Source organism: Podarcis pityusensis (genome assembly GCF_964106645.2).
Source record: "Podarcis pityusensis genome assembly, chromosome: 17".
In the NCBI taxonomy this organism is placed as follows: Eukaryota; Metazoa; Chordata; class Lepidosauria; order Squamata; family Lacertidae; genus Podarcis; species Podarcis pityusensis.
The window spans coordinates 39454915-39481047 of record NC_138042.1 but is presented as its reverse complement, the minus strand read 5'-3'; the positions used below and the strand labels follow the sequence as shown (position 1 = coordinate 39481047).

Below are 26133 nucleotides of genomic sequence, written 5' to 3'. Positions count from 1 at the left end.
GCTCCCTTAGCCGTTCCTCATAAGGCATCGTTTCCAGGCCTTTGACCATTTTGGTTGCCCTCCTCTGGACACGTTCCAGTTTGTCAGTGTCCTTCTTGAACTGTGGTGCCCAGAACTGGACACAGTACTCCAGGTGAGGTCTGAACATTAGGTTCAGTGTCGTTAGGTTCATTGTGTTAAGTTATAATGTTGATGAATTTGGTTTTTATTTTTCGCTGTAAGCTGCAGCAAAGTAAAAGTGGGGTAAAATTATTTAAAATAACTGAAGATCCTGCCAGTAGTTTTTCTAACTATGTTTGCTACTACCTTAATGTTATTCTTCAGTAGTAAAATGATTTCATTAGATACCTTTGCTTCTTGTATTCCATACTCAAATTCACCTAGACTTACTTCTGAATAGACATCATTAGGCTTGCCCCATAAAGCCATAAAATAAGGTTCAAAAATAGTAATTTTATTACTGAACTCCTAGTGTAATTCTTTTTTTTTTCTCCCAGTGCAGACTCTTTGTACTGCCCTTTGTTCTTCTGGTGCTGCCCCTCTTTTATCCTGTTCCATTTGCTAAGGGCATTGTATAAAATGACACACCAACTCTACTCATAGCTGGGTATCAGTGCATAGGGAGGATATTCTAAAGGTTTATATAATGCCAGGGTTTGTGGCACAGGTTCCTGCTGTGAGGACTTATATATACTCTTTTCTCCCAAGTTGTTACATAGCTCTTCAGGTTATCAGACGCAATAAAGATGTAACAATGTTTTTCAGTCTGTGGAAGTTCCTGCTGTGCCTACATCTAATAAGGGTAGGCGGTAGATCAGTCACCAGCCCCACCTAAAACAATGGTGAGGAACCCAGCGTCCATAAGAGGCCCCCCCAGAACATTCCCTAGGCCACACCCCTCACTGACCTGTCTTTGTACCCTCTTTGAGTGTTTTTGCCTAGCTGGAATGTGTCCTTGTATTCTGATAATGCCTTTTGGTTCCCTAGAGGAGGACAGAGAAGGGTATACAAGTGCATGCAGAAAATAGCCCACTTTTGCCTCTGGTCTTACCCACCACTGGCATGTGGTCCCCTGCAGGTTGCCAAGAAGTGAATGCAGCTGAAATAGGTTCCCAGCCTCTGATCTAAAGTATTCACTCATTCCACTCCTAACAGCACCAAAGACTTGCCCCCAAAGGAAAGACCATTTAACTTCCCACTGCCCCACCTCAAAATGGCAGGAGACACATACACAACTGGCTTTCATTTGCCTAAAATCCAGGCTTGCTTTCCATGGGGACAGCCACTGCTAGCAGGGACGGGGAGAGAAAAAGCAAACAAGAGCCCATGTGAAGCAGCAGTTAAGAGTACTGACGGACCAGGGTTCGAATCCCCCGCTTGGTCATGAAGCTCTCACTGGGTGACCCTGGGCCAGTCACTGCCTCTCAGCCTAACACTCCTCACAGGGTTGTTGCGGGGATTAAATGGGTAGTGGGAGGAGAAATATGCATACCACCTTGAGCTCCTTGAAGGAAAGGCAGGATTTAAATACAGGAAGTAAGGTGCACTGGCGAATCAGGTCTTGACAACTCCTCTTTCTGGACACCTGTGATATGAACGTAACCTGACAGCACACAGTGATTCTTCACCAAAGCCACACACCACATTAAGCCAGGGCTGAAACCTATTCCTGTATACAACACTCCCCCTCTTGTTGTCAGCATCTGTCTGTTTTAAAGACACAATGGAGTGCACCTCCAAGGCTGAAGTCAAATTGCTGCATTAGCACTGACATGCCCTCCCCAGGCTGCAAGCCTAGGCGGTGTGTATGGAGGTCCTGAGCTGTCCAGAGGACAAGACCTCCCTCTCAGCCTCACTGATGTGGTCCAAAGGAAAGCAGAGCAATACGCTTGGCACCAGCTTGGCTGCAGGAGTTGCTGGAAGAAGGCATACAAAGTGCCACCCAACAGTCTTAGGGTTGCCACTCTGGATTTGTGAAGGGCTTACTCCATAGCCTTTTCTTCTCCCAAAAAATATCCCACAAGGCAACAGCCGTTTAGGATCAGTGTCTTCCTTCTCCTTGATGGGATACCTTCCCAGGTGGACAAGCCCCATCTGCCCTCATGACTCTCTATATAGTCCACTATGCTGAAACCACCTTGACCACTGGACCCACTACAGTGGTACCTCGGGTTAAGTACTTAATTTGTTCCGGACGTCCGTTCTTAACCTGAAACTGTTCTTAACCTGAGGTACCACTTTAGCTAATGGGGCCTCCCGCTGCTGCTGCGCCGCTGGAGCACGATTTCTGTTCTCATCCTGAAGCAAAGTCCTTAACCCGAGGTAATATTTCTGGGTTAGCGGAGTCTGCAACCTGAAGTGTATGTAACCTGAAGCATATGTAACCCGAGGTACCACTGTACTGGTATTGTCTGCGCAATCCACCAGAGCTTGGCTTTGCATGCAAGGGAAGCTCCGAAATCACTGAGGTTGAGACCCGTGGACTACCCAACCCCATTCCACCAATAATAATAATAATAATAATAATAATAATAATAATAGCATCAGCATTGGCATGAGGGCCGGGCCCACCTGCCCCTGCCCAGCAAGCCTACCTGTGCCTGTGCTGGTCGCGGCCCTGCCCGTGGATCAGGTACCCTCCCCCGGCGTTCTTGCCCCCCTCGCCGGCGTCCACGTGGGGGATGAGCACGTCCTCCAAGCCCAGGTCGAAGCGCTTGTGCTTGGAGGAGTCCGGCAGGAAGAAGAAGGCCCCGAAGCAGAGCGTGATGAAGGCACTGAGGATCAGCAGGAGGATGAACTTCTCCGAGAGCCTCAAGGTGGCCCTGTGGTGCGGGAACGACGACGACGACGACGGGCCCAGGTTGCGGGGGGGGATGCGGCGGCCCGAGAGCGGCAGCAGCGCCGGGGTCGTCATCGCGAAGGCGGCGGCGGCGGCGGCGGCCAAGAGGGCCAAGCGAGGCCAGGCGAGACGAGGCGGCGGCGGCGGGTGACGGCGGTGAAATCTCCGGTCGGCGGAGCAGCTAGCAGGCCTCCTCCTCCTCCTCCTCCGCCTCCTCCCTCAGGAGGGCCGGCGCGCCGCTCCGCGCAGGGAAGCCGTCCCGGCAGCGGCTCCCTCCCGGCAGGGAGGCCCCCGCGCCCCGGCGGCCTGAGGCGGAGCGGCCGCGCTCATCCCGAGGCGGCGTCGAGGTCCGGAGCGCGAAGCCTGAGGGGGTTCACCACATGCCGGGCCTCCTCAGCGCCGCCCGCCCGCCCGCCTTCCCCTCAGAACCGGCCTCCCTTCCCTCAGGAGCCTCGGAGGGGCCGGCCGTGTGGCGCCACTGGCTCCTCGCCCCCCTCCTCCTCCTCCGCTTCTCCTCCTCTCCTTCCCTCCGACAAACGTCTCTCAAGGCAGGAACCGACTCCGGAATCCTGAGGCAGAGAAGCAGGCCCCCCTCGCGCGCATGCGCGGCTCTCCCGGAGCGGAAGAGGACGCCCTCCGCTTCCCTCTCGTTTCCTGTTTCATAGAGCCGGTTAAGGTTAGAGACGGGCTGGCAGCGGCAACGGAAGTTATTCCGGGTCTCTTTTATACCTCGGGTTAAGTAATTCGTTCCGGAGGTCCGGTCTTAACCTGAAACTGTTCTTAACCTGAAGCACCACTTTAGCTAATGGGGCCTCCTGCTGCTGCCGCGTGATTTCTGTTCTCATCCTGAAGCAAAGTTCTTAACCTGAAGCACTATTTCTGGGTTAGCGGAGTCTGTAACCTGAAGCCTGTGAAACCCGAGGTAGCACTGTATTCTTCAAAGCGCTCTCGAAGAAACGGCCGCAGCCCATAGAATCTTAAGAACTGGAAGGGACCATCCGAGGGTCATCTAGTCCAACCCCCTGCAAGGCAGGAATCTGAACTAGATCATCCATAACAGATAGAATTATAGAGTCGTAGAGATTTTACTTTCTGGGGCTCCATGATCACTGCAGATGGTGACAGCAGCCCCGAAATTAAAAGATGCCTGCTTCTTGGGAGAAAAGCAGTGACAAACCTAGACAGCATCTTAAAAAGCAGAGACATCACCTTGCCGACAAAGGTCCGTATAGTTCAAGCTCTGGTTTTCCCAGTCGTGATGTATGGAAGTGAGAGCTGGACCATAAAGAAGGCTGATTGCCGAAGAATGGATGCTTTTGAATTCTGGTTCTGGAGGAGACTCTTGAGAGTCCCATGGACTGCAAGAAGATCAAACCTCTCCATTCTGAAGGAAATCAGCCCTGAGTGCTCACTGGAAGGACAGATCCTGAAGCTGAGGCTCCAAGACTTTGGCCGCCTCATGAGAAGAGAAGACTCCCTGGAAAAGATCCTGATGTTGGGAAAGATGGAGGGCGCAAGGAGAAGGGGACGACAGAGGACGAGATGGTGGGACAGTGTTCTCAAAGCTACCAGCATGAGTTTGAGGAAACTGCGGGAGGCAGTGGAAGACAGAAGTGCCTGGCGTGCTCTGGTCCAGGGGGTCACGAAGAGTCGGACACGACTAAACGACTAAACAACAACAACAAGGAGTTGGAAGGGACCACGAGGGTCATCTAGTCAAACCCCCTGAAATGCAGGAATCTTTCACCCGACCTGAGGCCTGAACCCACTACCCTGAGATTAAGTCTCTCATGCTGTATCAACTAAGCTATCAGTGATTGGGATTTAATACAATTGCACGGTCTGTGGACTTTTGGGGGTGGGTCATTGTCTTTGTTTGTTATGTGTTTATGTGTTTTTACATATTTAAATATTTTGTGGTTTTGTGTGTCTTTATGTTGCAAGCAAAGGTGTACCTAGGTTCCCTTGCACCCTTGGCAAAAAGCTGTTTAGGTGCAAGGAGAGCACATGGCTGTGTGGGTGGGCAGGCTTCCAACTACTCTGAACCAGTGGAGAGGAGTAATTTTTGCTCCCCCCACCCCACCCCCGGGCCTGGGCCCTTGGCAAGGGCCAGCCTTGCCAACTCCTAGATAAGCCCCATGGCTGCCCTGGGATCTTTGAATGAAGGGCAGTATATCAATTTAATTTTAAAAGCTAAAGTTATTCTAGCCAGCATCAACAGAAGCTTAATGTCAAGATCAAGGGAAGTAAAAGCCTTGGTCAGACCACACCTGGAATAATGTGTCCAGTTCTGGGCGCCAAACTTTAAGATGGATATTGGCAAGCTGAAATGTGGGCAGAGGAGGGCAACCAAGATGATAAAGGGTTTGGATGCCAAACTTTATGAGGAACAATCAAATCAGTTATGTTTAGCCTGGAAAAGAGGAGGCTGAGAGGATATATGATAGCTATCTTCAAATATCTAAATCAGGGGTCAGCAACCTTTTTCAGCCGTGGGCTGGTCTACTGTCCCTCAGACCATGTGGTGGGCCAGACTACCGTATTTTTCGCTCTATAAGATGCATCAGAGCATAAGACGCACCTAGTTTTTGGAAGAGGAAAACAATAAAAAATATATTCTGAATCTCAGAAGCCAGAACAACAAGAGGGATCGCTGTGCAGTGAAAGCAGCGATCCCTCTTGCTGTTCTGGCTTCTGGGGTAGCTGCGCAGCCTGCATTCGCTCCATAAGACGCACACACATTTCCCCTTACTTTTTAGGAGGGAAAAAGTGAGTCTTATAGAGCAAAAAATATGGTATTTTGGCAGGAGGGGAGGGGAATGAATGAATTCCTATGCCCCACAAATAACCCAGAGATGCATTTCAAATAAAAGGACACATTCTACTCATGTAAAAACATGCTGATTCCCGGACTGTCTGTGGGCCAGATTGAGAAGGCGATTGGGCCAGATCCGGCCCCCGGGCCTTAGGTTGCCTACCCCTGATCTAAAGGGTGTCAAATGGAAGATGAAGCAAGCTTGTTTTCTCTTGCTCTGGAGGACAGGACCCAAACCAGTAGATTTAAGTTGCTAGAAAGGAGATGCCAACTAAACATCAGGAAGAACTTTCTGATAGTAAGAGCTATTCAGCAGTGAAACGAGCTCCCATGGGAAGTGGTGCCCTGTCCTTCCTTGCAGGTTTCTGAGCAGAGGTTGGATGGCCACCTGCCATGGATGCTCTGGCTGAGGTTCATGCGTGGCAGGGAGTTGGACTAATGACCCTGGTGGTCCCTTCCAACTCTACAATTCTATGATTCTATATGTGATTCTGTCTAGCTCTAAACAAAGCATAGCAGCAAAGAAATTGCTTCCTTGCATAGAAGAATGGCAGGTGAAGATGATGGATTTTTCGGAGCTAGCCGACCTAACCGGAAGAGTCCGCAACCAGAAGGAGGAGGATTATCAGGAAGAGTGGATTAAATTTAATGATTATTTAGTTAAATATGTTAAGTTAAATTAACTGAAAACAGCTTGCAGATACTTAATTGGCTTAGGATTTTATTTATGTTAAGTGATGAATTAATATGTTTAATTTCATAAAGTGAAGATTTAAGGATGTTAATGTTTAAGTTAAATTTTATAAGAACTGTGATTTGGGAAACCGTTAAAAGGATATGCAATGAAATTCAACCAAGGGGAAGCGGGGAAGTCACTTAACAAAGTTAATAAGTGTAATTTTCAATAAGGCTATGATTTATGTTTGTTTGTCTTATGTGTTTGTTTATAATATTGTGAAAACCAATAAAAAAAATTTGAAAAAAAAAGAAATTGCTTCCTTGGCTTATTTGTTACTCGCGTCTTAGTTTCTGAGAGTTTTGTTTTAGTGTTTTAGATTTCAGCTTAACAAACGAGCAAACACACACACACGCACACACTGTCCACATATTGCATTGGGGAGAGGCACCTGTGGCTGAGATAATGGCTATGTATTCCAGTGTTTTACCGTCTCACTATAGGTTTTCTGTGTGTGTTATCACAGCTGACCTCTATTATCTTCTCCACAGTATCTGGTGAGGTAGATACTGATAGACAACCAGTTAATTGCCAGTTTAGAACTGTCAGCTACATATTATTAAATATACAACAGCACAGATAAACAGTGCAGGAAATAATTCAAGTATTGATAGTTTCTTAAAAAAGGATTTTTCAGTGACTACATTAACAAATAATATCACCATAGCACAGGCTGGGAGGGATAAATTCCTGAAAGAGCAGTCTTTTGACTCTTAGCTGCATGTTTAGTGATTTCCTCTACACATATTCTCAAGTCTATGGTTTCCAGACACCTGCACTTCCTGTTGTCTACACTGAAATATACTCAGAGTCACAAAGTGATTTCATGCGCTTTATTCAGCTCATAGTGGTGAGGAGGAATGAATGAAAGTCCCCTCAAATATCTGCTTATATACATTATTTACACAATGGGCTGCACATGATTGGCTAATTCTGGAATTCTACTGTAAGCCAATCAGGTTGTGGATTCACTTATATCTGGAGCATAATTGGGTGGTTCCTGCCAACCAATCATACTGCTGCATTGTTCTAGGACCAATCAGACTGCTGCATTCTGAATCCTCTTGTTCTAGGACCAATCAGACTGCTGCAATTTGGATCCTATTGTTCTAGGACCAATCAGACTGCTGCAGTTTGGATCCTATTCAACTCAGTACATAACATACACCATAGATTTGTCATTACAGACTGAGAAGTAGGGATGATTTCTGGTTTCAATACAATTTTTTTCCCCCAACTGCAGTCTATGGAAATCAAGGGAGAAAGTCAGGATTTTAGTGAATGTGTGACTTGATAGCAGCCTATCTTTCCAGCAGTTCAATGTACTGTACCAGGAAAAACAGAAGTTCCTTCTCTTTGAGTTTTTTGTTTTTGCATTTTACAGTGCTGTAACATGGTTGCATGCAAGTCAACGAAGCACAAGGCTTCTCCATTCAACTGAGTGTTAGGAGTGTTTTGTTTGAGGGGTTTGGGGTAATAAATGCAAACCCCAATTCAGACCCCACTCTGATCGACAATACTAAGTCTATTTTTTAAAATATTTGAAAAACACCCCCTCCACATTTCCTGAGCTAGAAAAGTCAGGAATGCCCCTTTTTCCTTGTTCGTTGGGTGGGGGAGTCAATGTGGAGGAACATAGGTAAAGGTAAAGGGACCCCTGACCATTAGATCAGTCGTGACCGACTCTGGGGTTGCGGCGCTCATCTCGCTTTACTGGCCGAGGGAGCCGGCATCCAGCTTCCGGGTCATGTGGCCAGCATGACTAAGCCGCTTCTGGTGAACCAGAGCAGCGCATGAAAATGCCGTTTACCTCCCCGCCAGAGCGTACCTATTTATCTACTTGCACTTTGACGTGCTTTGGAACTGCTAGGTTGGCAGGAGCAGGGACCGAGCAACGGGAGCTCACCCAGTCGCGGGGATTCGAACCGCCGACCTTCTGATCGGCAAGTCCTAGGCTCTGTGGTTTAACCCACAGCGCCACCTGCGTCCCTATGTGGAGGAACATACTGGTACAGTAAAATCTAGCATTTCTCCATTCATGGAGCTCTCACTTCTAAACCAGGGGGAATTTTAAAATGGCTTTTCACATGTAAACCAAGAAATTACCTATGTGGATAATGGGGTTCTTCTCTCTCCGCCCATCTCTGTGCTCTGAAAAGTAACTCAAAACCAGAGGTTCAGAATGATACATTATATGAACTTCCCGTTTCCATATACTTTTTTTTCCTTCCAAGAGGCTAAAGTGAAAGCGGACTACAGTCATACCTCTGGATACAGACGCTTCAGGTTGCGTTTTTTTGGACCCGCCGAAACCCAGAAGTACCGGAACGGGTTACTTACGGGTTTTGGCGGTCACGCATGCGCAGAAGCACTAAATCATGCTTTGCGCATGCGCAGAAGCGCCGAATTGCAACCCGTGTGTGCAACCCACAAATGTATCACTTTGTTGCTGTGTATTGGAGGAGGTGTATAGTGGGGTGTTAGGGGAGGGTAGTAACTTTGGTGGGGGACACGTCATGAGGTAGTTTGTCCACCTTTGGTCCCGACCCTGCACTCAACTCTCACCTGTGGCTCCTAGAAGCTGTCAGCATGTCACAGTGACCCCACCCCTGGAACAGCTTCGACTGGTCAGCTAAACCAGGTAAGGGTAGCAGATGAGTCTCAAAACCTCAGTGAGTTAGAGACTACCCCTGTATGAGAAGACAGACTCTGGCAGATTCAGTGGAAGAGACCAATAGTGGTTCCAATGGTCAAGAAGGAGATTTCTGCACGTGCTCTGGAGGGGAGTGAGGGGCAGACAGGGCTCATCAAGGGCAGATAGGGCAGATAGGAGACTCTTGAGAGTCCCATGGACTGCAAGAAGATCAAACCTCTCCATTCTGAAGGAAATCAGCCCTGAGTGCTCACTGGAAGGACACATCCTGAAGCTGAGGCTCCAAGACTTTGGCCAGCTCATGAGAAGAGAAGGCTCCTTGGAAAAGACCCTGATGTTGGGAAAGATGGAGGGCACAAGGAGAAGGGGACGACAGAGGACGAGATGGCTGGACAGTGTTCTCGAAGCTACCAGCATGAGGGAGGCAGTGGAAGACAGGAGTGCCTGGCGTGCTCTAGTCCAGGGGGTCACGAAGAGTCAGACACGACTAAATGACTAAACAACAACAACAAGGCTTGGGAGGGGGGGGGGTCTTGTCCTCTGGGCAGCCCAGGACCTCCAGACACACTGCCCAGGCTTGTACCTGAGTGAAGTCACTTCGGTGCTGCTAACACAGTGACTTTAGTTCAACCCCTGAGGCACACTCCATTGTCTCTTGAAACAGACGGATGAGGGAAGTTTCTGAAGTTTGGGAAAGGGAAGTATTTCCCCCTTCCCCCCGATTCTTTTTAATATAATGACACATAACCCCCTCTGCCTCTGGCCCCCTCTTCTAGGTTATTATATGCTACTAAGGCTTCATGCTGGCTAGTCACCTCCTCCTCTTTTTGCCCTCCCCACAAGCACAACCCTCAGTATTTCATGGCTTTTAATGTCGAACTTAATGTACTTATACTCCCTGGGGCACAAGAAACAACTCCCTCATTTGGGGGTAGGCAAGTTTTGTTGTGAAATCAGTAATGACTGGACCATCCAAATTTGATTTCAGACCTGCAATAAAGTTGTCCAGTGTATTCCAATGACCTAAAAAGATTACTCTGGTTCAGATCTCCAACCATCCCAGAAAAGAGCCATGTACCATGTAGTAGCATTGTTTGTTGGCAAGGCTAATGTTTCAGAAACAAGGAAGGAATACACACACACACACACACACACACACACACACGCACATCTTCCTGTCCGAAAAATTTCCTCCACCGAACTATATAGTGCTAGGGCTCAAGTTGATGGCTAGCTTCAGCCACAAATCAGAGCACTTTATTTCTATATAGAAGCCAGGGGATTGGGCATTCTGGAGAGTAGAAAGGGAGTATGTCCTTCTCCTGAGAAACTTCTCCATATAGTCTAGGAACAGGAAATTTGTAACCTCACAATCTGCATCTACCCACTCCTAATGCCAGCAGGAACTCAGTTGCCATTGTACTTCAAAGCTCAAAACATAAGACAATGGTGTTTCCAGGTCAACAAACACAGTTCGTTAAAAACTCACTGTCATAATAAGTTTGTATCTGCTTCACTATTAGAATGCATTTGTGAGCACTAGACTATGATTGGAACTGCTGCTGCAGAATTAGAAAGTTTACAGTACAACCCAATGCCTGTTTACTTGGAATTAAGTCCCGCTATGTTCAAAGAGATAAGTTTTCTTGTCATGGCAGAGGGTTGGAATAGATGGCCTTTGGGGTCCCTTCCAATTCTACAGTTCTATGATTCTATTTTTTATGGCAGATTGTAACTGTGATGCTTTGCAATACAAGTCGTCCAGAATTAAAGAAAAGCATTGTGGGCTTAGGGTTAAAAATGTTAAAAAATGGTTGAAGGCGTCCAAAAGTCAGCAGAGGGAGATGTTGACTTACAGGTTAAGAGCACAGTTAATATCCCTGATTTCAGTGTTTCTGTTCATTCCTATGTTTAGTTTTCCCGACTGAGATAACTTACTAGATTTTATTTAAGGCAGGAGTGTTGCACAGTACATAAAGGATTCCGGGCAGAGAGCCATATTTGCATACAATCCGCATATACTCATTTATATGTGTAGGTGCCTCTGGGAAAATGAGATGTGAATGGCTACACTTTGCAGTGTGCCCAGCTCTCTCCGGGGTGCAAGCCATGGAGGTCCTGAGCTGCCCAGACAACAAGACTCCCCCACCCCCACCTTGGCCTCACTGATGTGGTCCAAAGGAAATCAGAGCAATACGTTTGGCACCAACTTGACTGCAGCAGTTGCAGGAAGGAGGCATACAGGGCAACATCCAACTGCCTGAGGAACTCCTCTCTGGATTTGTGCAAGGTTTACTCCTTAGCCTTGCCTTTTCTTGAAGGTGTCCTGCAAGGCAGCGGGTAGGGGACTGTTCCTCAGGGTTTACTCCCGAAGCCTTTCTAACGGATTAGTATAACTGTTAAGGCTGCGGAGGTTTAGGATCAGAGCTTTCCTTCTCCTATAAAATTAAAGGGCGGCACTGTGGTCTAAACCACTGAGCCTAGGGCTTGCTGATTGGAAGGTCGGCGGTTCGAATCCCCGCGATGGGGTGAGCTCCTGTTGCTCGGTCCCAGCTCCTGCCAACCTAGCAGTTCGAAAGCACGCCAAAGTGCAAGTAGATAAATAGGTACCGCTTCGGCGGGAAGGTAAACAGCGTTTCTGTGCGCTGCTCTGGTTTCACCAGAAGTAGCTTAGTCATGCTGGCCACATGTCCCGGAAAAACTGTCTGCGGACAAATGTCGGCTCCCTCGGCCACTAAAGTGAGATGAGCGCCACAACCCCAGAGTCATCCACGACTGGACTTAACTGTCAGGGGCCTTTACCTTTAAGTGGGAAGGGATCCAGTATCTGCAACAAACAACAATGGGCTCAGGCCCCCTGGGCCACCCCTTAATACTGCCCCTGAATTGTAAGATGTTTCTTCTCAGATGGTTTTAAAGAAAGGGCTGTTCTCAAGCTCAGTCTTGGTAACACGGCTGTGCAGGGCAAAATAAACTGTCAATTTAGATCTGATTGCACTAAATTTTTTGCTCAAGAAAATATCAGAAAATATACCTAAGATTAAGTCATGGGAGCTGAATCTTGCATTATTCCAATGAAGGCTTAGGTGTAGATTTTTGAACCCCCTTCCTTATGACAGTATGGCTGTCATGATACTAACAGTCTAGGAGTGTCATGGATTGGGGAAAAGGGGACAGCTCAAAGGCTGGGTGAAAATCTTCCACAAGCCAGATGTGGCCCACGTGCTCCCTCACTTGCTTATCCTTCAAATTTGGCAAAATGCTTTCACTTCCTGGCATTGCACTCCTGCTTTCTATATAGGACAAACTGATCTAGGTGTATGCAAAATAATGTAATGACATAGTAACTCTGCCATCAGAAATGGTAAGATCAAGAAACTAGTGGGGGAAGATTTCAGTCTCCCAGGATACTCCGTGGCTGATGTGAAAATTGGGAAATGATTTCAAAGGCTCAATTTGGTGTGAAACAGCTGAATCAGAATTCATCAAGAAGTTGTGTTCTGTACATAAAGCCTTGGACAGAGACAGTGCTTTCCTGTCCCACACTGGGTGCTGATTAACATAGCAAAACTGGGATAGCGGCAAGAGTTTTCAGAGGAGTACTCATGCCCATCTGTTGCAGCAAAAATGACGGTGCTGTGGCACCTTAAACTCTCAACCAACTTCTCTGCAACTGTGTTATGTATAAAACATCGTTTTAATTGACTGCATGCACACACTTCATTCATGCAGTGGTGGACCTAACTGAGGGGTAACCCATGTGGTGCCCTTCACATGATGTTGGAATAAGATCCTCATCATCCCTGGCCACTGGTGATGCTGGCTGGGGCTCTTGAACGTTGAGAGTCTAGCATCACCTGGAGGGCACCACGCTGGCTCTCCCCAATATGCTGCGGAACTGTATACCATGATAAATCTGTTAGCATTTAAAGTGCCACAGGCCTCAGACCGCCCTTCTTGACCTTGGGTCCCCAGCTTTTGTTGCACAACAACAACTCTCAGCATCCCTAGCTAGCAGGGCTAGTGGTTAGGGATGGTGGGAGTTGCAGTCCAACAACAGTTCAGCTGGTAGAGTACAAGGGGTCTTAATCTCAGGGTCATGGGTTTGAGCACAGGTGGATTTAGGGGAGTGCACCATCCACCACCTTATTTCCCCAGAGGCACCTGTAGATAGAAATTAGCATATGCAATTTATATGCAGTTTTTGTTCTGTGGACCTGTGCCCTGAATCCTTAAGTAGATTTTGAATGGAAGGCAAAAGGTGCTGAATTTAAGACCCCAAGGTCCTCCAATGGTTCGAGCCCTACATTGGGCAAAAGATTCCTGACTTGGGTTAGGCTAGATGACCCTAATGGTGCCTTCTAACTCCAAGATGTTATGATTCTATGATTCTACCTGTCTGAGATGATCGACCTGAGATTCCCGCATTGCAGGGGGTTGGACTAGATGACCCTCAGGTCCCTCCCAACCCTACGAATTATCCTGGGACCCAAGGTCCAGAAAGGCTGCCAGGGGCCTCCAGTTGCCTTTAAGGAAATGGCTCTCCTACTGCTCATTACCTAGGATATATGAAGGTAGAGGATATATTTCGGAAAGTTCTGAACGCACAGAAGCTCCTCGAATTTGGAATAATACGGAGAGGCCAGCCCAGGGGTAGGCAACCTAAGGCCCGTGGGCCAGATGGGGCCCCATCGCCTTCTCAATCCGGCCCACTGATGATCCGGGAATCAGGGTGTTTTTACATGAGTAGAATGTGTGCTTTTACTTAAAATGCTTCTCTGGGTTATTTGTGGGGCATAGGAATTTGTTCATTCTTATTTTTCAAAATATAGTCTGGCTCCCCCGCATGGTCTGAGGGACGGTGGACTGGCCCAGGGCTGAAAAAGGTTGCTGACCCCTGGGACAGCCCCTTGGATACCTTGCAGTGTGGCTTATTTTTTTCCTGGTTTCAGAAATGGCGCCCACTACATGCGAAGAGATCCATGAATGACCTGGCGTGTGCAAGGCATTGTTTTTGTTTATTCATTTAGTCGTGTCCGAGTCTTCGTGACCCCCTGGACCAGAGCACGCCAGGCACTCCTGTCTTCCACTGCCTCCCGCAGTTTGGTCAAACTCATGCTGGTAGCTTCGAGAACACTGTCCAGCCATGTCGTCCTCTTCTCATTGTGCCCTCCATCTTTCCCAACATCAGGGTCTTTTCCAGGGAGTCTTCACTTCTCATGAGGTGGCCAAAGTCTTGGAGCCTCAGCTTCACGATCTGTCCTTCCAGTGAGCACTCAGGGCTGATATCCTTCAGAATGGAGAGGTTTGATCAAGAGTCTCCTCCAGCACCATGATTCAAAAGCATCAATTCTTCGGCGATCAGCCTTCTTTATGGTCCAGCTCTCACTTCCGTACATCACTACTGGGAAAACTATACGGCAAGGCATATCGGGGGGTATTGAGAGCAGGACTTCTGCTACCAAGACGAGGCCCCGCCAACCAACCCCACTCCGCCCGCTCTTCCCTCGCCGACCCCGGGCCGCCTTCCGCCCCCTCGAGGGTGGAGCGCCAGAGCCCTCGGCGCGCCCTGGACGCCACTGCAGCGCCGCCGCCGCCTCCTCCGCGCCCTACTCCGCCGACTTGGCGCTTCCCCGACGGGGTTTCTCCAGCGCAGCCCTCCGTCGCCCCCTCACGCCCCCTCTCTCTCTCCGGAGGCGGACGGACGGGACGGACGGACTGCAGCTGTGGGAAGCCCGGCGGCTGCCCCGTCTACCTGGCAAGGTCATAGCGGGCTCGCCATGGAGGAGGCCGGGCGCCTTTGGCTGCGGGGAAGCGGCTGGCCGGCAGGTGGGCTCGCCCTGGGTGCGCGGCGCGCGGCGCTGCCGGTGGGCTGGACCTGCGCGTCTTCGCGGGGCGAGTAGACGGACGGACGGACGGACGGCCGAGTTGCGCGTCGTCGCTGCGGCTGCTGCTCGAGAAGCGGCGGAAAAGTTTCCCTGCGGGCGCTGCTGCGCACTCCGGAGCGCGCGGCTGCTGCGTCTTCTTCTTCTTCCCCGTGAGAAATTCTGGTCCTGGCAGGCGCGCGAGGGACGGAGCGAGGGTGAGAGTGTGCCGCTTTCTTTGGGGGGGGGGCTCTGCTTTTACCTGGGGGTGTCTTGGGAGGGGGGCATTTGGGGGGCTTCTTCTTACCACACACACCGACCGACCCAGCAAGTGGGCATGTTTGCGCCCGGTTTTGAGGCAGCTGTGCGCTGCGCTCGTGAAGGAGCCTTTCGGGTTTGTGTGCTTTTTTATTTATTTAACAAAAAAACCCTCGTTGTCTGAACACGTCTCAGTTTAGAAATGAGGGTCCAGAGTGGGAACTTGGGTTGCGAGCCTGTAGCGCGTTTCCTTCAGAGCAAACCGCGTCGAAACGAAGCGGGTCTGGCTGCCGAGTCAACAAGCTTAGGATTTCGTTGCGCGGCCCCTTCCAAGGGTGCCAAACTGAATAAAATATTGGGGGGTGGAGTAAGCCCCTCCTCGCATAATTGATCACATGACACTGTTTGAATGGCCCAGCCCCCCCTCAAATATTTTATGGAGTTGGTTCCTATGGCCCCTTCATATTCATAGGACAGCCCCACCCTGGGAAGCAAGGCCCTCTGGGTCCAGCAGTGGCAACCTCAGGTTCCTAAAAATCGATGGGTCACAGAATCATAGAATCGTAGGGTTGGAAAGGGACCCGCGAGGGTCATCTAGTCCAACCCACTGCAATGCAGGAATCTCGGTAATACAGTGGTACCTCAGGTTAAGAACTTAATTCGTTCTGGAGGTCCGTTCTTAACCTGAAACTGTTCTTAACCTGAAGCACCACTTTAGCTAATGGGGCCTCTTCCTGCTTCCCTGCCACCGCACGATTTCTGTTGTCATCCTGAAGCAAAGTTCTTAACCCGGGGTACTATTTCTGGGTTAGCGGAGTCTGTAACCTGAAGCGTATGTAACCTGAGGTACCACTGTACATGACAGATGGCCACCCAACTCAGTTGGTAAAGCATGAGACTTGAGTTCCAGCCCCATGTTGGGCAAACGATTCCTGCATTGCAGCGGGTTGGACTAGATGACTCCCGTGCCCCCTTCCAATTCTATGATTCAGCCTCTGCTTACAAAACCTGCAGGGAAGGAGAGTCCATCACCTTCCAAGGAAGTCCGTTCCACTGTTGAGCAGCTCTTACTGCAAGCGTGTTGAGGATTGGGCTGCCGACCTAACAGCTGTGACGTGGGTCCTTGCTGTCCTCCCTGGTTGTGTTTTGTGTCCTGTAAATCACGTGTGGATCAAAGTGAGAAAAGGTAACTGTGGATTAGAATGATTAACTCGGGGCCGGTTTTCAGCGAGGTTGCAGCAAAGATGAGATTGGCACAACTTGTGAAATCAAGTGTTCTGGCGAGAGCATGTGAAATACATTTCAGGCTCCGGGTTGCTGCCGTTTTTTTGTTTTAAACCAAATTAGAGGGTTTTGTGGGCGCAATGCAGTGGGAAGGTCTCCTGCAGGAGCTGCATTGAAATAAAAAAGATCTGCTCAGGACAGAGTTCGTTTCAAGGGAGCATGCTTGGGAGCAATTCTTTGTGAATTGGGCTCCGCAGCTACAATCACGTGCGCATGCGGGGGAAAGTCCCATTGAACTTGGTTTCCTGTAGTGAGCAAGAATTGTTTTTCAGACACTCAGGCAGAGAAGTGGGTTCTTTGGGTTTTTTGTTGTATAATGAACATAACATTAAAAAAGAAGAACAGAGAGGCACAAGTCACTAAGCAGAGGCTTACATAGTAATGCCTAGCAACAGTCTTAACTTTTGCATTGATATTTGCCCAGCTTCACTTCTGCACAGTTCATGCCTGCAGAGCACAGATGGGTAGCTACCTTTTTCAGTCTGATGGCCAAGATTGTCAGTAATTTAGAGACACCCCCCCACCCACACAATTGAAGAAACTTGGGTCCCCAGCTGCTGTTGAACTACAGCTCCCATCATCCCTAGCTAGCAGGACCAGTGGTCGGGGATGATGGGAGATGTAGTCCAATAACAGCTGGGAACCCAAGTTTGAGAATCACTGACCCTACATAAAGGAAAAGCAGGACTATGAAGTGATGCTACACAGTGTAGCAAATCTAAATTACCCACCACAACTCCCCTTGGCTGAGCAAATGACATGTGTCAATTTCTCAGCAGTTGCTCTTAAGTCACAATTAAGCCTGTGTGGCCGAGGTAAGCCAGTAAATATTCTTTGGGGCTAGTGATTTTTATGGGGTTGTTGATTTAGCTAGCTTGTAAGGTAAAGGTAAAGGGACCATTGACCATTAGGTCCAGTCATGACCAACTCTGGGGTTGCGGTGCTCATCTTGCTTTATTGGCCGAGGGAGGCGGTGTACAGCTTCCGGTTCATGTGGCCAGCATGACTAAGCCACTTCTGGCGAACCAGAGCAGCTCACGGAAACGCCGTTTACCTTCCCGCCGGAGTGGTACCTATTTATCTACTTGCACTTTGACATGCTTTCGAACTGCTAGGTTGGCAGGAGCAGGGACCGAGCAACGGGAGCTCACCCCGTCGCGGGGATTCGAATCGCCGACCTTCTGATCGGCAAGTCCTAGGCTCTGTGGTTTAGCCCACAGCGCCACCCACGTCCGTTAGCTAGCTTGTAAATATGTTTAAATAACTAAATGGGAGATAATATCATAGGTATCCAGCCCCGCAAAGTATGTAGTGAGACAATGTTCCTTCTAAATTGCCTCAAGAAGTGCACCCAACAGAGGCATAAATCTCTCCTTAAACAAAATATTTCCTCGCAAATCAGATTCTTTCCCCCTCTCATTTTATGCAAGGTGCTCTTACTGTCCATGTGTCCTTCTCTCCCCTTCCGGCCCTGCATAGAGGCATCCACATTATTGTTTTTTTCTGAAGTGCACACAAACATATGTGCCCCTCTTCACCATCCACACCTGCTTTGCAAAGCAGTTTTGGGGAACAAGTGGTCTCACCCTCTGCAGGATTTTTTATTTAAAAAGGATTCTTCCTTTGAGATCTCACCCCTGACTAGCTTGGCCCATGGCCAGCGGAAGTCATTGCTGGGCCACAGTAGGGATAGACTCTATGATGTCAGGTTCTACGTGTTAGGAAGTGGGCTGTCCATTCAAGTAGGTCAGAAATGAATATGTAATCCAAGGTACGTAGAGGTCACATTCCATCCAGAACATCAAATAAGGATCAGAGGGGTCAGAAGCCGATGCAGAGTCAGAGCCAGGAAGAGGGCAAGAGAAGTCACCAGCAAACCCTGCCACCTTGCAGCTCATCGTTAATTCTAGATCAGTTACAAAGAAATTAAAAAGCACAGGTCCCAAAACCCATCCTTGGGTGAACCCACTTCTTACATTCATCCACTGAGAGAACTTACCATCTATTCCTATTTGTTGCTTCCTGTTCTTTTACCAGTTACTAATCCATAAGGGGGTCTCTTCTCATGATAACTAAGCTTACACAGGAGCCTTTGGGGAGGGACTTGGTCAAAAGCTTTATGAAAGCCAAAGGATAAAGTGTCTTCTGGATCATTCCATTCATATGTTCATTGACACTCTAAAAAAGCCCCACCCACCTCTAAAATATTTGCTAGACAAGACTTACTGTTGAGGAAGCCATGCTGCTGGTTCTTCAACAAGACTTGTTCTTCCTTATCTATATTGCAGATCATTTGGGGTTATTACTTGTTGTCATGTGAAGTGTTGTGTTTTTATACTGTAAACCGCCTTGTGATCTTTGAAGGGTGGTATATTATTATTATTATTATTATTATTTGTGTTGAGATCAGAATGATTTAAACATTGTATTTAACAGGGAAATTAAATTTGGAACAAAGGTTATAATGGCACAATTGGTGTAATCAGGTGTTCCAGCACTGAAATTTTAACTTCACATATGCAAAATATGGCTTTGGTCATTTTAAAAACAATGAGAGGATTTAGTGAGCACAATCCACCTGGAAATTATTGTGCATGAGCTGCGCTGAATAAAGGGGATCTGCTTAAGAACATGACATTCCTATTCATTTAAGTGGAGCAGATGAGTAATCCTTAGTGAATTGAGATCTGGGCATCCCTGCAATTCATAGACAGTTTGGTGGAGAGAACCTGTGTGCAACCTGGTGTCCTGCTTCCTCAAAAGCCCAGAGGTACTTGTTCCAGTTTAGTTGATGGATGAATTTGTGTAGGTCTGCTAAAGCAGTTAAAGAAATAATTTCATGGGAAGAATGAATGAGCAGATAGAATGGATAAGTAGAAATAAACCAACTATTTGTGTCAATATATGTTTTTCTCCAAATGGGCTAGGCAAGTGTGACTACTAATCATGCAAAGGATTTCTGACATATAGACAAGAGATCTTCATCAGCCCTTACAATAGTTTAAGCATCACATGAGGATGGCCAAAAGCTTATACGTACAGTAGATTACCATCTGCTACATCCTGACAAAAGTCATTTTGGACTGCGGTAACACAGGGTGCTTGATGTGGGAAGAGATTCCAGAATACTGTGTGCACTGCTGGCAGTCATATATAAAGAAAGTTCAGAAGCAGGTACCCATGAGGCAAGGTGATAATTAATCAAATAATTAAATAATTAAGGGGTCAGCTGACAGTGACAGGAAAGGAAGACAACTATTAATCTGTATTAGAAGCAATCTGGTTTAGAGCAATCTGGTTTTGGTACTTTCCAAATCCAAATAATGCTTCATTTCCTCTAAATTCAATATTTCACATATGTGTGAGAGAGGGACAAGAAGTTATGTGTTTGTTGATTAAAAAAAAAAAAGTCTTTTAGGAGATGGTAAGAAGGCAGACAGGGACACTGGTGGCACTGTGGGTTAAACCACAGAGCCTAGGGCTTGCTGATCAGAAGGTTGGCGATTCGAATCCCCGCGACGGGGTGAGCTCCCGTTGTTCAGTCCCAGCTCCTGCCAACCTAGCTGTTCGAAACCACGTCAAAGTGCAAGTAGATAAATAGGTACCGCTCCGGTGGGAAGGTAAACGGCGTTTCCGTGCGCTGCTCTGGTTTGCCAGAAGCGGCTTAGTCATGCTGGCCACATGACCCAGAAACTGTGCTCCGGTTCCCTCGGCCAATAAAGCGAGATGAGCGCCGCAACCCCAGAGTCGGCCACGACTGGACCTAATGGTCAGGGGTCCCTTTACCTTTACCTTTAAGAAGGCACACAACAGCCAGAATTCTCCCCTGCTGGATTTCCTGTGGACACATTTTGTAGCTAATACAGCCAGAAAGTTAGAAGGGACCCTGGAGGTATTATGGCCCACCCCTCTGCTCAGCGCAGTGCAGGATCCACAGCTGCATCATCCCTAACAGATGGTCATTGAGCCTTGGCTTAAATAACTCCAGTGAAGGAGAGCCCACCTACCTCCTGAGGCAGCTTGGTGAACAGATTTTCCTGTTAGGAAATGTCTCCTAATCTTTAGCCTCATCTATTCCTCCTACAACTCCTACACATTGTTCTCCTTCTAATCTCTGAGGCAGGTCTGCTTCATCTTCCGCATGATGGAGCCCTTCAGATATTTGAAGACTGCTATCATGCCTCCCCTTAAATCTCCAGCTTCCCAAATTAAACATACTAGGGCTTGCCGATCAGAAGGTCGGCGGTTCAAATCCCCACAACAGGGTGAGCTCCCATTGCTCGGTCCCTGCTCCTGCCAACCTAGCAGTTCGAAAGCAAGTCAAAGTGCAAGTAGATAAATAGGTACCGCTCCAGCAGGAAGGTAAACGGCATTTCCGTGCGCTGCTCTGGTTCGCCAGAAGTGGCTTAGTCATGCTGGCCACATGACCCGGAAGCTGTACACCAGCTCCCTCGGCCAGTACAGTCATACCTCAGGTTGAATGTGCTTTGGGTTGAGTGCGTTCGAGTTGCGCTCCGCGGCAACCCGGAAGTAACAGAGTGCGTTACTTCTGGGTTTCGCTGCTTGCGCATGTGCAGACGCTCAAAATGACGTCATGCGCATGTTCTGAATCGGCAAAACGCGACCTGCGCACACACAGACGTGCCATCGCTTGTTATGTTCGCTTCAGGATGTGAACGGATCCCGTTTGCATCCCAAGGTACCACTGTAAAGCGAGATGAGCGCCGCAACCCCAGCGTCGTCTGTGACTGGACCTAACGGTCAGGGGTCCCTTTACCTTTACCTTTCCTCTTCCAGCCGTTCCTCATAAGACTTTGTTCCTAGACCCCTTGCTGTCCTGGCTTCCTTCTGCAGGACAAGCTCAATGGGCAGATTCACACCTTACATTTGAAGCACAACAAATGCACAGTTAAAACACCTGACAAAGAATTCTGGGAACTATAGCTTGTATAGGATTCTGGGAATGGTAGGTCTGTCAGGTGGAAATTACAGGATTCTTTGTGGGAAGTCACGTGCTTTAACTGTGCTTCAAATGTATAATACAGAATGTGGCACTAAGAACTGTTGAGAATAAAGCAACAACACTTGCAATAAGCTATCTGACTCAGAGGGGCAGCAGTGGGGGCAACAGACAGAAAAGGGAAACCTTTTCTTCCTCACCACCAATTCCTTTACCTCTAGTAACTATCATATTTTTTGCTCTATAAGACTCACTTTTTCCCTCCTAAAAAGTAAGGGGAAATGTGTGTGCGTCTTATGGAGCGAATGCAGGCTGCACAGCTATCCCAGAAGCCAGAACAGCAGGAGGGATTGCTGATTTCACTGCACAGCGATCCCTCTTGCTGTTCTGGCTTCTGAGATTCAGAATATTTTTTTTCTTGTTTTCCTCCTCCAAAAACTAGGTGCATCTTATGGTCTGGTGCGTCTTATAGAGCAAAAAATACGGTACTTGTTGGTAATTTTCAAACCATATGAAAAGTAGGCTCATTTCTGTGCCCTAATTGTATTCCAGTGCATTCTGTCTTTATTTCACTTAGCTTTTGAGTCAAAGCAGGATTTTCTGTTTGCTGACAGTGCAGCCTTAAGCCTATTATCCAAAAATCAACCTGGGCTTGTTCTGCTCCACTGCAGTATCTCCCACAGTATAACAGTGTTAGCATTTGAACTCATCTGGGTCTCATGACCACAAACACAGGTGCAACTCTCAGAGTGCTGACATAAGGGGAAAAACTTGCTGTAGTGAAATTAAGTTTAAAAAAACACACAGGGGAATAGATATGGGCAGGAATCTATATTTTAAAACAAATGCTATATTGGAACTTACAGAAGAAGCCAAATGGAGAGCTAGTTACTAAGATGAACTGCATGTTGATGGTGTGCAAAAATATTTTAACTTAATGCCAAAACTTATTAAGTAAAGCTTTATGAGTACAATAAAGAGAAATAATTAATTTTGACACAATTTAATTAATTTACAAATAAAAGTATTTATACCCCCTTCTCATTAAATATCAGAGTGGTATACATCAGTTGCTCATTATTATTACATTGAGCACCTGTTATCTACTTTAATCCTACTATTTTCAGTAATTTTTAAAAAACTTTTTACCTTTTTTTTTGGGGGGGGGGGAAGGCATCTGTGTCATAGAATATTTTTAAAGTTCCATACCATACATAGAATCATAGAATTTGTATAGTAAGCCTGCAATTTACACAGTTGTTACGTTCTGGGGATCATCCCTAAAGCCAAAATTGTGTATAGTCAAAACACACTGGGTTCAATTCCTTATTCATTCTGTCAAAATAAAAAAAATCCTTCCAGTAGCACCTTTAAGACCAACTAAGTTAGTTCTTGGTATGAGCTTTCGTGTGCAAGCACACTTCTTCAGATACACACGAAAGCTCATACCAAGAACTAACTTAGTTGGTCTTAAAGGTGCTACTGGAAGGATTTTTTTTATTTTGACTATGGCAGACCAACACGGCTACCTATCTGTAACTTATTCATTCTGTATTATTGATCTCTGTACTGAAATTACTATGTCTTTTAAGTCACTTTCTCCCCTACAAACATTTTCATAGCTGGTAACAGTTTTGATAACCTTGCAAAAACCAGTTTGTTCACGCTTCCTTAAGCTTAGCTGTTTCCAAAATGTAACACTAATAAATTATGTAAATGCCTCCCTAGAATCCTAGATTAATAGTAGAATTAATATATGGTGGTTCATTTAATTGAGAAATGCCAGCAGTGGTTTTGAAAATACTGATTGTGCAACATTATCCTTAACGCATTTATCCGTCTATCACCCTGGTTTTCAGCCCAAAAGTCTCTCAGTGCAGCAGCAACAACAACAATAAAAGCAACAACTGCAACAAAAGGCAGCCCTTCCACACTTACAATATAATGGACGGGGGGGGGGGCGGTGAGAGAAAAAGGAATGGGGAATGAAAATCAAAACAAGCAAATTTAGGCACCAGTACTTAAAGTTACAGACACGGGTGGCGCTGTGGGTTAAACCAAGAGCCTAGGACTTGCCGATCAGAAGGTCGGTGGTTCGAATCCCTGCGACGGGGTGAGCTCCCGTTGCCCGGTCTCAGCTCCTGCCCACCTAGCAGTTCAAAAGCACGTCAAAGTGCAAGTAGATAAATAGGTACCGCTCTGGCGGGAAGGTAAACGGCATTTCCATGCGCTGCTCTGGTTCGCCAGAAGCGGCTTAGTCATGCTGGCCACATGACCCAGAAGCTGTATGTCGGCTCCCTCGGCCAATAAAGCGAGATGAGTGCTGCAACCCCAGAGTCGGCCACAACTGGACCTAACGGTCAGGAGTCCCTTTACCTTTACTTAAAGTTACATAGTTCCTTAAACACCAGCTTGAATGGAAACAGCTCAGCTTGGGGAGGAGTCAAAAGGCAACTGGTCTGTCAGTCTGTCTGATGGAGTGGGCCTTCATTCCCATCTCTCCCCCTGCTGGAATATTTATGGTGCAATCCTATACCTGGATGAGTTGGGGGCTGAGGCTAAAGTGGCTTAAAATGTTGTCTAATGTAAGTTTAGAAATGTTACATACTAGAGCTTTATTGTTGGTCTAAAGTAGCAACTGCCAAACTAGGCATGGGAAGAAAGCATACACAACTCTTATTTGTTTTGTTTTGTTTTGTTTTGTTTTATTGCTACTTCCAAATAATCGGACCAAACAGCACACTTGTGGATGCTTACTCAGAAATAAACCCTGAAATGTTATGTTTTTAAGATGTCAACCCTCGTCCTTTGTAACCCTTGCATGTTCCAATGTGTACGTTAGGATATCTGTTTGTGCTTTTTTAAAAAACGAAAACTTCCTTTTAGCAGTAATTTTAGAAGCCTTGGAGCACTGAGAAAATGTGATGTTTTAAAGCATTTGTGAAATATGGGAAAAATTATAGCAGGGATAGGCACTATTTGTGCAGTTAACCAGCGAAATGTTATCAAGGATCACATATTCTAATGGATTCGTGTAAAAAGTGCATAGTGGAACTGCCCGAACTGATGTGTTTTGAATGAATGGCAGGGTTCGTCACTCCAATTTCCCTGTGTCACTTTCATTCCTGCCAAGTAAAATCATCTATTAACTCTGCAATAACTACAGTCTACTCAGTGAGCTGAAGGCAAAGCCTTTGGGTTCGAAAGGGGGTGGAGTAGGTTTTTTGTGTTTGTGTTTTTACGGAACTGTAGAGAGTGAATCATGCCCAGACCTTTACAGAGAGGATGTGCGTGTTTTCTACTGACCCTCTTCATACTTTCAGGGATAATGCCCGGTGTTACAGGTAGCATCGGCCTTCATTAAAAGCAAAGATCTACTATTAAGTGCTGAGAGTAGAAAGCCTTTTGTCGAAGCTTGTTCTTCTTTGCTTCCTTCCCTTCCTTTCCAACGGCTGAAATAGGCACCACAAAGCTGGTTTTTTAATCGCACTCCTGCCCCTGCATTTTTCCAACCCAATTAGGCCATTACCAGGGCTAAATGAGGCATAGAGCCTCCAAAAGTCACACCGTCGTCCCGGAGATGGAACGTGTGTTGCCGTGGACTTGGCAGGGAGGTGAGCTGGCTGATGCTCACTGAAGGGTGACCCGAGGTGTTTGCGCATTCCAGCCTGTGCAGAAAGATCACCTTCACAGAGAGAAAGTGTAACCAATATATTTCGGTTTTTGATAAAAAAAAATACACTTCCAAAAATTATTTTAAGGGACATTGTGCGCTTAAGCAGGGCTGCCCTCATTAGTGTCCATTAGTTAGGATCCCAGGTAGAGTCGGGTATTAACAAATTATTGGTACGGGCTGCAATTAGAAGAATTAAAGTTTCTATGCTGTACCGTTTCTGCTTTCAGACCTATGCTCTGCTACTCAGAGCTCTTGTGGATTTGTCTGCTGGGGGGCGGGGCATGTGAGTCTAGGATCCTTTGACCTGCCCCACCTATTCAACAACATTCTTAGTCCTTTCTTTGTAGGACTGTCTGGCTACAGAATTTCACATATATTCAATTTCACATATATGCTCATGGGGTCTGAACTTGCAGTGACAGACCAGGAGTAAGAACTTAGGGTCATAGTCAGTGTTTGAAACTCGGACGTATAATTTGTTGTTGTTTAGTCGTGTCCGCCTCTTCGTGACCCCCTGGACCAGAGCACGCCAGGCACTCCTGTCTTCCACTGCCTCCCACAGTTTGGTCAAACTCATGCTGGTAGCTTCGAGAACATGTCCAACCATCTCGTCCTCTGTCGTCCCCTTCTCCTTGTGCCCTCCATCTTTCCCAACATCAGGGTCTTTTCCAGGGAGTCTTCTCTTCTCATGAGGTGGCCAAAGTCTTGGAGCCTCAGCTTCAGGATCTGTCCTTCCAGTGAGCACTCAGGGCTGATTTCCTTCAGAATGGAGAGGTTTGATCTTCTTGCAGTCCATGGGACTCTCAAGAGTCTCCTCCAGCACCAGAATTCCAAAGCATCCATTCTTCGGCGATCAGCCTTCTTGATGGTCCAGCTCTCACTTCCATACATCACTACTGGGAAAACCATGGCTTTAACTATACAGACCTTTGTTGGCATGGGGATGTCTCTGCTTTTTAAGCTAGGCACCAAATGGCTCCTTAAACCAGGTTTGCAGTTGTGAAAACGGAATGCCTAGTTGCCATTTTGGGGCCGGATGGCTTGAAAG

General features: G+C 47.2%; 2 protein-coding genes across 3 annotated transcripts in view; one reads left to right on the top strand and one right to left on the bottom strand.

Annotated features, from left to right (window-relative positions):
* Nucleotides 1-3124, bottom strand: part of MAN1A2 (mannosidase alpha class 1A member 2) — a 37068-nt gene extending 33944 nt beyond the window's left edge. Inside the window, exon 1 of the mRNA XM_080987138.1 lies at nucleotides 2595-3124. Within this exon, the coding sequence (XP_080843264.1) occupies nucleotides 2595-2914 (320 nt within the window). The 5' untranslated portion in view covers nucleotides 2915-3124. The remainder of the gene's footprint in view (nucleotides 1-2594) is intronic.
* Nucleotides 3125-15028: 11904 nt separating this feature from the next.
* CASR (calcium sensing receptor) overlaps nucleotides 15029-26133 on the top strand; it is a 49417-nt gene continuing 38312 nt past the window's right edge. Inside the window, exon 1 of one of the 2 annotated variants that reach the window (XM_080987100.1) lies at nucleotides 15029-15125. The gene's annotated coding sequence lies outside the window, so the exon portion shown is untranslated. Of the gene's footprint in view, nucleotides 15126-16618; nucleotides 16700-26133 lie in introns of those variants that run through there. The other variant, XM_080987101.1, reaches the window with a different exon arrangement.